Source organism: Talpa occidentalis, unplaced genomic scaffold, assembly GCF_014898055.3.
Source record: "Talpa occidentalis isolate TD23 unplaced genomic scaffold, MPIMG_talOcc4v2.1 talOcc4.7, whole genome shotgun sequence".
Lineage (NCBI taxonomy): Eukaryota > Metazoa > Chordata > Mammalia > Eulipotyphla > Talpidae > Talpa > Talpa occidentalis.
Window position 1 is genome coordinate 66,811,809 of NW_023605083.1, and position 13,566 is coordinate 66,825,374.

The following is a 13,566-nucleotide window of genomic DNA, read 5'->3' on the forward strand; positions in this document are numbered from 1 at the left end:
GTGGGTGGCCATGCGGTTTATGGACTAGGCCAAGCCCATGCTGCTGGGAATCCCAGCTGTCAACTGGGCACCATGTGCTTGAGCTGCGGGTGGCAGGTTTTCTTAGGAGGCTGTCTGGGAGAAAGGTGGGTGGCTGCTTGGGGACTCAGAGACCCGGGGGTCCAACTCAGAGCTGATGATCAGGATGTGACTCCTCTCTCCAGGCCTCAGTTCCCTCTCTGTGCAAAGGGTGCAGACCCTTTTCTTGCTCTACCGGCCTCTTGGGGGAAAACACTGAGAAGTGTTGTGGATGGGACTATTGGTTCCACACAGCGGGGTTTCGGATCCTGCTGTCCTCTCTGTGACTGGTAGTGAAGGGCCTGGGGCAAGTGTTTTGTCTGAAGCATACTGCAGTCGCAATTTCTCATCTGCAAGGTGAGACACTAACAAAGATGCCTTCTGAAGGTTGTGCGGAGCCGAGGAGCGAGGCTGTGGGAGTCCTTTGGCTCATGGAGGGCCTCGCTGCTGTAAAGCATGTGTTTGCTGCTGTGAACCTGTCCTGACAGGCTTCCCTCTCGCCCAGCACCTAGGAGCAGCTATAAGGTGCTGGAGCCTGGTGATGTCCACCTTTCTCTCTTCCCACTTTCAGGCCCTTGATCAGAGAGGATGGTGGAGACCTGGGGAAACCGCCCCCCACCCCAGTGGACTCTGAACAGGCAGGTGATAGAGGGGATGGGCAGGGCTGTGTGTTCTGTGCAGGGTCCCCTGCCAGCTGGTTGGAGACACCTTCTCACTGACTCCTCCCTGGGACCCTGTGAGATCTTTACGACGCCCTCTTCTCACAGACAGGGCTTGATGAGCACAGCTGCCAGGGATTTGCCCCGCATTGGGTGGCGCCTCCACGGAGAGCCCACCTGAGCCCATCTGTCCCCTCTGCGGTTCCTGGCGAGGGTGCGGTACAGGGGCTGAGTATATAAGCGTGCGGTGGAAACAAGCAGGCTCTGGATCTGCCACTGAGACCAGACCTCTAGAACGTGGTATTTTCTGATGGGGTTTCCCTCCCAGAGGGTCCAGAGGAACCTTGGGGGAAGATGCTGAAACTGCCTGGGCTGGCTCTGGGAGGGAAGAAGGTGGCCACACACGCCGCCATCACCAGCATGGCCGGATGGCCTGAGCAGCTCACAGTGGCAGGGCCTGCTCGCTGCTGGTTTTGGAGAAGTGGATAGAACTGGGAGGTGTCAGAAAGGAACATGCAAGGCAGGGCTCCTGGAGAAAGCCTATTTTTCTAGGAAGTTTCTGGCCAGGGTTTTACCTTCTGTTTCAGACTAAGGATTTTCAGAGATGGGAAGGTAGAGATCATTAAAATCAAATCCTAATGTATGAGAAGTAAATTGAAGTCTAGCAAAGAGAAGGTTCACTATCGATTCAGGCAGATGGATAAAGGAGAGTCCTGGAGCCCTCAGTGGATTTTTCAGGCTTTAATACTCTCTCAGGGAACCAGGTACACCAGGCAGGGAAGCTGGCATGCAAGGAGGCAGGGAGGGGCTGGGCAGGAGGGGGGCTGTGGGGCAGGCAGGCATCTGAGCCACCCAGCCCCCCTCCAAATCTCTATGTGGTTTTTCTGGGTGCTATCTGGCCTTCTCTCGTGGTCTCAACTCTTCTGTAGTCACCCGTGCTCTTGGTAGCCATCATCCCACGCTGTCCTCCCTTAGTCCTTATACCCAGCCTCCAGGCTCAGGTGTGCACACTTCCATATGCCCGTGCCCACGCTCCAGGTATCCACCATCAGTCATGGGTGCCCCCACTCCCAAGCACCCTCTGCATCAACACTATCAAGGCCACAGGCGACAGCCACAGAGGCTCGTGGCATAAAAGATCTGTTAATTCACTGACGCTACAGGCAGTAACTTGTACAGTCACACAGTGAGTGGGTGCAAGGGCAGGGGCTCCCTGACTTGTATTTGGTAGGCGTGTGCGTGTTTTTCATGTGTTTCCCCACTCATGGCCCCCTCCTGAGCCATGTGCACGTGCAGACGTCTGTCCGTCCAAGAAGGGTCTGCAGTTGGGATGTAGTGGAGTAAAGGCAGGTGATGCTATAGTCTGTGGTCAGATCTGTGCTGGGGGACGTGGTGCCTGAGATAAGGCCTGGAGAATGAACAGGAACAAGCAGTGAGGGTAGAGGGGCTTTAATGGTATTTGAGGAACCTGTAAAATCAACAAGCCCTGGGAAGTGAGGGAAGAAGGGACATAGCTGAGGGTGAGAAGTGTGTGGTGGTGAGACCATGTGAGGCCTTGAACTTGTGGAGAGGATTTTGGGTTTTATTCTGAGAGAACCTATGGGTTGTAGAGCCCAACGGGAGGAGTTAGGGGGGAAAATTGTGCAGACAACATGAGGGGTAGCTGGATTGTTCTAATGTGGGGATGTGGGCAGGGACAAGGTGGGGACAGATAAAGGGATGGGTGAGCTGAGGACAGAGCTCTGCCCGTATCCGGGAGGGGGCGACAGGCAGTAAGGTGTCACAGATGGTGACATCAGAGCTGTGAGGAACTTGATTCCATGTGCACACTCTGGGGCTTCCACATGTTTCTTCTCTGATCCTCATGACCCTATGCAATACAGTATTCTTTTAATCACCCTACAATAGACAGAGTAGAAACTAACGATTGTGGCAGTAAAGGACTTTTTCCCAAAACTGTCCAGCAGATACGAGGCAAATGAGGATGCCAACCCAGGCTTTGCCCCCAAACCCATGTGGTACTCTTTTCTCCAGACCCCACTTGTCAGACTGAGACTTGGCTATGCCCTCCCACTAGGATGGGAAGGTCTTTCTCTATGTCTCTTCCAGTTCTAACATCTTCTGAGTGAAGAGGTTGCAGAACAATGATCTAGATTGGAAGACCCAGCCTCCACAAAGACATAGAGGCTGGGTAGCAAATGCCCTGAATTGGGAATAGCAGGTAGTTGTAAACAGAAGACAGGGAGTGCATGGAGAAGATGTAAGCTGCCTACCACAGCATCAGCACCTATGAATCTAAGTTAAATGGGCCTTCCCGGTGGTGCAAGGGGTTGAACACAGCACTGTGAGGTTGTCCACAGTCTCTGCAGCAGGAGTTCGATCCCTGGCCGGCCAGGGACCTGACCCACATGGCATAGCAGACCACTCCTGTCTCCCCCGCTGCTACCCTCAGCAGTGTATTTCAGTCCGTCCATCTGTTCTGCTCCCCACTCTGTCTCTGGTGAATCCTCTAACCCCCCACAACTCTGGTGTGTACCCCAGTTCTTGTATGCATAAATGAATCTTTTTTAAAAAATAAAATGTCAAAAAATAAAAGAAAAAGATGCATTAGCCAGCAATGCTAATAAAGGGTCAGAGAGGGTCACAGAATAGAGATATGGCTGAGCACTGAGCACGTATCAAGCTCCATGTGCTCGGTGTTTTCCAGCAGTTTTACCCTCATCCCTATCACAGCCTCCAGAGGTGTGTGCTTTCACTATTTTCCATCTAATGAATGCATTCACTGAGGCTCAAATTGTCACAAGCCCAAGGTCACACTTAAAGAGGAAAGAGAGCTGGGGTTTCTCCTTAAGTCCCCTGTTCAGTCCTACAATTTTTTTAAAAAAAGATTTTTTATTTACTTATGCATGCAAGAACTGGAGTACAGGCCAGAGGTGAAGGGGGTGAGAGGATTTACCAGAGACAGAATGGGGAGCAGAACAAGTGGATCTACTGAAATACACTGCTGAGGGGAGAAGTGGGTGAGACAAGAGAGGTCTGCTGCACCATGTGGGTCAGCTCCCTGGCTGGGGAGTGAACTCAGGCCTTGGTGGCTGGCAATAGCTGAGACTTAACTCCTGCTCCTCCAAGGAGGCCAAATTCCCATATTTTAAGTTATTGCAAAATTGCAGAACAGAGAGCGGTTTGGAGGGAGGGGGAATGGCAGGGAACGTGAGTGGGGAGGAAAGGCAATGAGACAGAGAAGCTGCCTCAGATATGGCAAGTGAGTCCATGAGCTAGAAAGACAGTGATGCTCCCTGAGACTGAGCACTTGGAGACCCTGTCCAGGCAGGAGGCGAATGAGGTCATTAAACCCATCTGCGCAGATGGGGACCCTCTGGGGAAAGCTGTATGCAAATGTCATGATGCAATGAGGTGAAATCCACTTTGGTCGCCCAGGCTGGGGCTCAGGCAGGGACTGTACTGTGCTCTTTGGAAAGACAGCTTATCTGCTGCATGGGGAAGACATTTGCTTTGCTGGGCTTTTCTATCGGTTTCTAGAAGGGAAAGCCAGCCCAAGGTCACTGAGCATGTGAAAAGATATACTGAAAACTAAAATTCAGGCCTCTAAGTTTTCCCTTTTCCCCCAATTTTCAGATTTATTTTCATTTCCTTTTATCCTTCCCCCAGATTTCTCAACACATACATATATCAAAACATAAACATTGCATACCTTTCAATTTTTCTGATGCTGAAATATGCTCCTGAGATCCTTCTACCAGATTTTGCACAAACTCTAAGATTTCAGGTGTCCTTGGAAGAAACTTGCTGAGACATGCTTTTGTTGTTTTCCTGAAGGCTTCCCCAAATCAGAATTGCCAATATGTGCAGAGTTGTTCTCTGAAGATACTTTCACAACCTTTATTTTACTGGATCACCACAGCGGTCCTATAAGAGATCTGCCACTGGACAATTCCCTTAACCAACCCTTGATTTTGTTGCACCCTGAGAGTTCACAGTGCAAGGTGGGTCTCAGTTGATCAGCTCCACGGCTATGCAACTGAGCCCCAGAGAGAGGTAGCTTGCCCTACTTGAAGAACCAGATTTGTCCCCCAGGACTTTGGACAAACACTGGCCCCTTTCTGAACATCAGGGATTGTTTTGGTACCCAGCCTCAATGTCAGAGTTTTCTGCATTTTCCTGTTTAGCGAATGCTGAGCACATTGCCTGGCCCCTAGTGAATGCCCCCCTGAAAATGGAAATCACTATGATAATTGCCATAGTAAAAATTGTCATGGGACTAAGTGAGAAGCACAAGTCACAGCTTGAACTTGACTCTGCTGCCCCCACAAATCCAATGATGACCCCTGCCCTGACATTCTGAAAATTGTCTCTCTAGTCCCACCACGTGGCTCACCTCTTCTCTGTCTCTGCAGGTCACCCCTTTCCCTATGTCCTGTGACCTACAAGGTGATTGTGCTTGTCGGGACCCCCAGGCCCAAGAACACAGCCGGAAAGACCTCCGGGGATACAATCATGGCTAAGGAAGGCCAAGGAGCTGTGAAAGAATTCCAAGCGCCAGGACCTGCATCCCTTTGGTATTGATTTCACCGTCAGCTGCTCAACGGAATGGCCTCTCCACACCAGGGATCCTTAGCGCCCAACCGGTCTGCCTTTAATTTCTCCAAGGAAGGACTAAGTGGGGGCACATGAACCAAGTCTCACCTTGCCGAACGATGGAATGGAATCCCATCCCAAAGTCTTAGGTGGATTGCACATAGAGTGTGCAGTCCCAGAGCCTCCTAAAATTCTAACCATTTGCCACATGACCACAGCAAGAAACAAGTTCTGTACCTAGGAGTGTGCATCTCTGTGGTTAGTACCTATGCATGCATACGCACCCATGCAGACAGCATGTGAGGGCAGTTTTGGAGACTGAGCAGAGAGATACTGGAGCAAACTTTCCTTTCTCAAGCTCCTAGCCAACACTGTCCTTGGGAGAAAGAGAGTTGCACAAACTGCTAAGACCAAGTGTTGAGATGCCAAGATAGCTCACACCCTGAGGCTTAGAATACGTAGGCCTGCACAGTTGTGCAGTTCTTTGGGATTGGAAGTGAAATGTCTCTGATCACCTGCCTTCCAGGGATGTAGGACCCAAGAAAAGGTAAAGAATCCAAGGTATGCAAAGCACCCCCCCCTCAATCATTCCTCTGCCGTGAGGGATTTTACCCCTACTCCAGGGTTTGAGGTCAAGCTGGAAATGGCTTAAGATTCCATGTCAAGGTATTATACCAGCCCCCTGCTTGAGGCCATGATATCCCTCCAGAACCCACCCATTCCCCAAATCTTGCCTTGGGACCACATTTGCTGCTACTTTTCCTGCTGCTCTATCCTATACATTGAGTACCCCAAGATGGTAGGACTACGTTAGAAAAAACCCCACACAACCAAACAGTCTGCCTTAAAAGTGACCCACACTTTTTCCATAGCTCCTCACTTCTCAGCCCTTCTGCAAGAGGAGTCCCCCATGGGTGGACTTTTCCCCCTGGAAAAAGTCAAGGGACTTGAGATGCTGGAACCTTCACTGAGTCCAGAATGTCGAAGCCAGTGTTAGATTTTATAATCAAGTGGAACAGTGTTAAATGTCTATGATGTTGGAGCCATCCCGAGATTATTGAAATTGTAGGAACCCTTGAGTTATTACCGTTGTCCCAGTCTTCTCACTCTGCAGGCTAGAGGAGGCTCTGGTCTGAGGACCTCACTGTTGCTTTGAGTATCTATGATTCTGGAACAGAGCAGCATCTTGGATATGATCACTCCAGACTGTTCCAGAGGGCCGTCTGAAGGAAGCCAAAGAGTTCGCAGCCTCAGTCCCCAACAACCCAACATGGTCATCCCGTTGCCCTGATAGTCTTCCAGCTACTGGTGTGCCCGTCCCTCTCTCCCATGTTCAGCCTCCAAAAGTTAAGGGGAAGTTAGTCAAACACACCTGGAAGCACCCACCTCTTTTTGGCTTCTCTCTCACTCTTTTCAGTCAGTTACCGACCCTATGAAATCATTTGGGAAGAGACTAACACAGAATGAGGGGGAGGGAATGGATTTGACATTTTTTGAGACCCAGAACTAAGAAAGCGAGGAGATAGGAATGTCTCAAAAAAAGATTGCTGAAAACCAGGTCATCTCAAGTCTAGGACAGACAACAACAAAGACTAGCCCTGGAAGGGAAAAGACCAGGCATGAGTGCTGACCCTCCAAGGCGAGGTAGTGTTGGAATCAACACCCTTTCTCCCACAGGGACCAAAAATAACTGCAAAAACCTTACTGTGTCACTGGCAACAGCACTTACCTGCTGGTCAAGAACACTTGAGAAGACATCTATTGGCCACCTGTGGGCTGTTAAGAAATCTTTCCAGGTGCTTTTCGCACAGGTGCCCACCAATCAGGATGCAGTGCTCTGAGAGTTTACTTTGCTTTTTCCATGTTACAAACCTAAATTGGGCTCCAGAAGGGAGAGACTGCCACCACTGTTAAGGCCAGGCGCAAACCCTTTGTTTCCTCCTTAGAAACTCATATTTCATTTATATTCAGGGCAGGTTTTTCTCTCCCTTCTGTAGTCACTAGGGCCAAACCTTAGCTCCCTCCAAATTATGGAAATAGAATTGATCGCATCTCATTACTCCTCTGCTGTATCTTTCAACTCTTGCCAACTCTTAAAGTCCCTCTCTTGCCCTGGCTGAGTTAGTGACCTGTGTGGTGTTAGCTTAGAAGCTACAGACTAAGAAAGGTAACAGCGTCAGCCCTCCTGGTTGTTTATTACACCAATAGTGCAAAAAAGTCTCAAAGACCCAAAGAGGACATGACTAGTGGTGAGGTGGCAGAGCCACTGAAGACCTTCACCACCGTCCCTGAAATTGATCCTCATCTGCTTTCTTTCTCCACCAACACCCTCATCTCTCCCCACCCACTTGGGCTGAGCAAAGTTTCCCAGGGGCTGACTTCCACAGAGCCACAGATTGAGTTGAGCCCATCTGAGCAAAGATCCCCCCACTCTCCTTACCATCATTCAACCTGTTACAAATTCATATCTGCCAAGGACACTAGGCAAGAGAGCGACTTAATTGCTGGCCAGCCCTCTGCCCACGTGGCAGGTATAATTCACAGGTGCCCTTCTCAAACCTTAGCACAAGAAGGTCAGCTCCATTCCTACAATGTGCAATACAAATGATCCCACTTTCATTTTCTTTCTGGAAATAAACTCACAGTCTCATCCATTGGATCATCTCCTGCTTAGGACAATGGAATACTCACAAGGCGGCAGCTCTGAAACTCTATTGTCTAGCAGCAGTTCAGGGGCCCTGAAACACTTGGGGGTTCTGGGTCTGAAGAAGTATTACCCTGTTATAAGCAAGAGAGAAAAGAGGAGGTGGGCAGTTCTCCAAGCCTGGTCTTGGGAAGCCTTTCCAAGTTAAAATCCTCACTGTCTCCCTAGAGGACTTGCATTACCCCCAGATTCTGTGCCAGCCACCTCTTCAGGGCAGACAGTCCTGGGGAAGTCCATTTTGGTGGCTGACTTGGGGTTCAGGAGAGATCAATGATCATCAACAGTAGAGCTTGAAGATGGAGGGTACCTGCTGCCCCTCCTGGCTTCAGTGTGCAGAGTCACCACCGAGACAGTCCTCTTGACCTGTTTCCACCTTGGCCAATGCTTAAATGCTATTTGTTGAAAATAATTCATTGAGACAGATTCCAACTACCTCCCTTCCAGGTTCGCTTTAACTTGGTTGTAACTGTTTGTTATAGGTCTTGCCTGTGTTGAAAAAAAAAAAAAAAAAAGGAAGGAGGGAAGGAAGGAAGAGAACTATAGATTCAAGTTGACAGTTTTGAGGGTTGTTTTTTGGAACTACTTCAAATGGGCAAACAAGAAATTGAAGATGACAAAGCTGTACAGGTAGCGAGTCATAGGAGACAAGATGAAAAGGAACAAACCTGCATGATTAAAAACAAAAGCTAATAAAGACCCTATTTTTGTGCTCCTAAAGGAAATTGTTTATTCAGAAGACTGAGCATGTAGGTAGACACAAGCATAAAGAAAGATTTCCCTAGGAGGAGACATGGAGCGGAATTTTTTAACACTGTTAACTCTCTGCACACAGTGGAAATCTGACATCTTCCCCCTTTGATAAGTAGTAGTTGTTATTGAGGCATATTTTGTCTGTCTGGTGGAAATCAGTGGTAGAAGGGAGTTGGGGGGAGGCTTGGAAATTGGTTTACCAAATTCCAAGGAGACATATTGTGATGTACTTTTCACAGTCTGAAATGTTTGTATTTACCAGTAGAGCACTGGGCTTTACAAAGACCGCACTTAGAATCACACAGCACAGTCCACTTTCTTAAAAAGCTGCTACATGACCAACAGGTAATTCCCATAGCTTTTGCAAAACAAAGCAAAGCAAACCCCCCAAAACCAACTAGTGAATAAATACAAGCCTACTTTCTTCATTTAGTCAACTTTTGCCAAATCTCTACCAATTCTTTGTTGTAACTGTTGTTGTTGTTGTTGTTGTTGTTTCTTAAACAAATGTACAGTAGCCCAGAGAGGCATTTTTGTCCCTGGAATAAGAACCTGGAATTCTTGGCCCCAGGCAGCCATTTGCTCAGTGACCTGGAACAAGTCATCAAGTTGTCTCCCCATTTGCCTCCGTTTCTCCAGCTGCAAAATGGGGGAGACGACTACTTACCTACCTCACAGTACGAGGGCAGGGGGTTGTGAGGCCCTGAGGTCTGGCACGGGCTGTGGCAATCTGTGAGCGCTGAGGCTTGACACAAAGTCCAGGGGTTATTTTTCAAGAATGCACCGGCCCATGGGCCATTTCAGAAAGACAGGGAATGTTCGCTGGAAATGTCCAAGCAGAAAGCTGGAGTTCCTGGATTATAATCTGCTTTAAGAGAGAGGCTTGCTGTTTAAGAATATTCATTTTAGGGAAATTGGATTTTCCTCTTTATTCTGGCCTTGACTAGCTCTATAATTAGATTAAGCCAATGACTTCCTACAGTGTAAAAGCCAGTTCACTCTTCTCCACTCAAGACTTCCAGGCCATTTCCAATTTTATAGAGGAAGGGAGTTCCTAAAATCACTTCTCTGACTTAAAATTCCACATCAAGTGTTCCATTAAAAGGAAGATAGGACATTCTGAGTGTAAACAACTCGGGGCTTCTTAAACTCTACACCAGCAGTCAGTGAGGAGAGTTTTGAGCGATTATTGAGTTGCTTTCTTGGGTCTCTATAATCAATAACCTGTCCACAGATATCTATCTATATAAAGATATTATATATAAATATAAATTTACATATATATGCACATGTATATATAGTTGTACATATATGTGTGTATATATATACTTAAATGTAATATTTACAAAATAAAACTGTGATCTCGTCTAGAGAAAATGTATTCATATTACAACTGCTCTTCCATATTTATGTATCATATTATACCTTTTTATTGTTATAATTATTATGGGTATTTCTAATTATTAATGATGTTGAAATCTGTTTGGCACCTTCTGGAAACTACCAAAAAAAAATGATTCTCCATTGAAGTGCTTAAAATCTGTTCTCATGAGAATTCTACTGGCCTACTATATAAAAAAGAAAAAAAAAAACACAGAAAACAATCAAAACACCAAAACCAAAACATGATTCCAATCCTTTCTCTGTACCTCACGCGCATAAATTTGCTGCTCCTATTTTGGGTTTTATTTTTTCCTGTTTATGTGTTTTTATGGATCTAAGTTAAGTCTTTCAGCAATATATAAAAATGTAAATAGCAAACTTTATTTATTAAGAATGTCATCTTTTTTAATTTATATTTACACAATTGTTCATCTAATTTATTTTTTCTATACGGTTTTAAATACTCAGACATATTTTGCTGTTCATGATATTTTTATCCTGGTCTCATGGATTTGTTTTTCCATCCTATTTTCTCTGGTCTCAATTACAGGTTGGATCTCACAAAAATTATGTCAAAGACAAATATTTTGCCACTGTTGATTACTATACCTTAAAGTTCTATATTATGAAAATATATTATAGCTTGTATGCTTCACTATGTGTGGTGTGGTTCTTACCTGCTGTGGAACTAGAGGACTCGCATCTGTACATACTAACAGGAACTCCAACACTGGGCTCAAAAGATCATGGCATCATGAGGTTGAAGCCAGTAAGCACCCAATCTTCTACACAAATAATTCCTAAAAAGTACCTACATTTTGCATATGCAAAAATTGAAAAACATTCTTACATAAGAAAGCTCAGTTTTCAGGAACCAAAATGAGTATCACTTCTACTTACAATGTTTGAATGCTACCTTCAACAATATGCTTGAGCAAATTTTCCTACTTTTCGTCACAATTAAACACTCAATTATCGGGTTCATCAAATGAATGTGCAACCAGACTGAAGTTTTACTATCTTTTTGTTTACCTATCAGATCCCAAGTTTTTTTCATCTTATAGCCATGTGGTAGCAATGGAAAGTTATTACATTGCTTTAAGATTCAATTTTCCCATCTGTTCAATGAAATCATAAAAGTGCCCACTTTATAAATTGTTGCTAAAATTAAGATAAATACACAGTGTGTAGAACTGGGTCAACAGATTATGTTAATTTGTGTGAGAATTATTATGACAAGTATTAATAACACATGCATTGTTCTAATAGCTACTTATTTTTTAAAAAGAATTAAAACACAATACACTAGAAGCATTTAAGTGCTTGCACAGGCATTACCTTAAGGTGAAGTTACTGGCTCTGTCCACTGAGCTGTTGGCTGGCAGAACCACTGTAAGACAGGTCAAAGTCTGTGTTTATCTGTTGAAATGTTGAATTCTGCACAAAAGGTCATTTTGGGGATATCAATAAAAATTACATAAAAGGGTAAAGGTAGGAAGTTAAGAAGTACCCTTAGGGTTTTTTTTTTTTTTTCACACTTTATGAGGTCAAATTTTTTGAAGGATATGAGGAAGGCATAAATAAGTACATAAATACACACACACACACACACACATATATATATATATACATCCATAAAAAACTATTGCTGATTTCTGCCAGATGACTGATTATTGCAAAGTAAGATAGATGATTAAAGAGAATGTTTTACTAAGCTCAATTCAATATGAAGATTGAAACAAGATTTAAAGAGCAATTCCATGAAACGATGCAAATATATCTCATATAGAAAGATCAAGATAGAAAGTCTTCATATAGCCTTTTGTATTCTTGGATTTGTCTACAGAGACAGGAGTCAGGGAACAGAGAGATGCTCTTGGAAGGTAGGAGATAGTTGTAGTGTCTTCTCTGCCTCCTTCCCCATCCCTAAAACAAACACACAAAAACACAAAAGTTCACTGGGCTTTAGCTGCTTAATCTATCAAGTAGGAAAATGACTTCTTTATCACTTCAAGATAAGTGGAAATATTCAATTTTAGATATATTAATACTTTTAATCCATTATGCTAAGTTTTAGTTTGTCTAATAAAAAATGGTTTTAAAAGTTTAAAAAGAAAAGATAGAAGATAACATAGGAAAAACATTCCAGGACACTGGTTTCATGATCTATTTGAGGACTTGACTACAATGGCAAGGAAAACAAAAGTAAAAATAAACTAATGGGGCTACATCAAACTAAAAGGCTTCTACAGTGAAAGAAACTATCATTAAGACAAAAAGACACCCCAAAATATGGGAGAAAATATTTGCACATTATATATCCAACAAGGGGCTAATATCCAATATCCACAAAGGACTCATACAATGCAACAAAAAGAAAAAAAAAATAACCCAATTAAAAAAATGGGTAAATGCGCTAAATAGAAACTTCTCCAAAGAAGACATTTGATGGCCAGCTGACACATGAAACAATGTTCATCATCACTTATCAGGGAAATGCAGATCAAAACCACAGGGAGATAGCACTCACCCCCATGAGGAGGTCCCATACCCAAAAGAGCAGAAACAAGTGTGGAGAAAAAAGAACTCTCATACTCTGTTGATGGGAATGTAGATTGGTCTAGTCCCTATGTAAAACAGGATGGAGAGTTCTCAAAATATTAAAAATAGATCTACCATAAGATCCAGCAACTCTCCTCCTAGGTGTCTACTCCCAAAAATGCAAAAACACTAATTCAAAGGGATATGTGCTCTCCTATGTCCATTGCTGCACTATTTGTAATATCTAAGTTATGGAAACAACCCAAGTCCCAAGGACAGATTAGTGGTTTAAGAAGATGTGGTATGTATACACAATGGAATACTGCTCAGCAGTAAAACAGATGATATATTGCCATTTGTGACAACATAGATGGAACTGGAGGGAATTATGCTAAGTGAAAGAAGTTAGAGGAGAAAAACAAATACTGGATGATTTCACCAACATGTATAATATAAAGAAACAACACAAAGGAACACACAAAATAAGCCCCAGAAATCTGACTGCAGAATTAGGGCCACCATAAGGGACGGTGTAAAAAGGAAGGGGCCCAATAACTCTAGTGAAAGATTAGGGGTACTTTGGCAGTGGGTGTGTTAAAATACCTCTGGAGAGGTGTGGACCTGTACCCCTAAAATACACACAGTGTTGCAAACCAAATTATCTAAAGAATGGAGGGAGGGAGGGAGAATATGAGGAGGTAGGAAGGGGGAGGAGAGGAGCAATAGTCTACCATGTCATGCTGGCACTGGTAAATCTGTCCAGGTCTTTACCTTTGGTTCCAGAAATTAAAAAAATAAAACTAAAACAAACACACAGCCAGGCTAGCCTTCAACACAAAGGAAGCTTCTTCTGATGAAGTTCTTTAAACATTTTAA

At 44.6% G+C, this 13,566-nt stretch overlaps 1 protein-coding gene across 1 annotated transcript in view; it reads left to right on the forward strand.

Annotated features, from left to right (window-relative positions):
* The window catches only part of PAPPA (pappalysin 1), a 237,142-nt gene extending 227,099 nt beyond the window's left edge, over window positions 1-10,043 (forward strand). The window contains exon 22 of the mRNA XM_037491904.2: window positions 5,132-10,043. Within this exon, the coding sequence (XP_037347801.1) occupies window positions 5,132-5,239 (108 nt within the window). The 3' untranslated portion in view covers window positions 5,240-10,043. The remainder of the gene's footprint in view (window positions 1-5,131) is intronic.
* The last annotated feature ends 3,523 nt before the right edge of the window (window positions 10,044-13,566 follow it).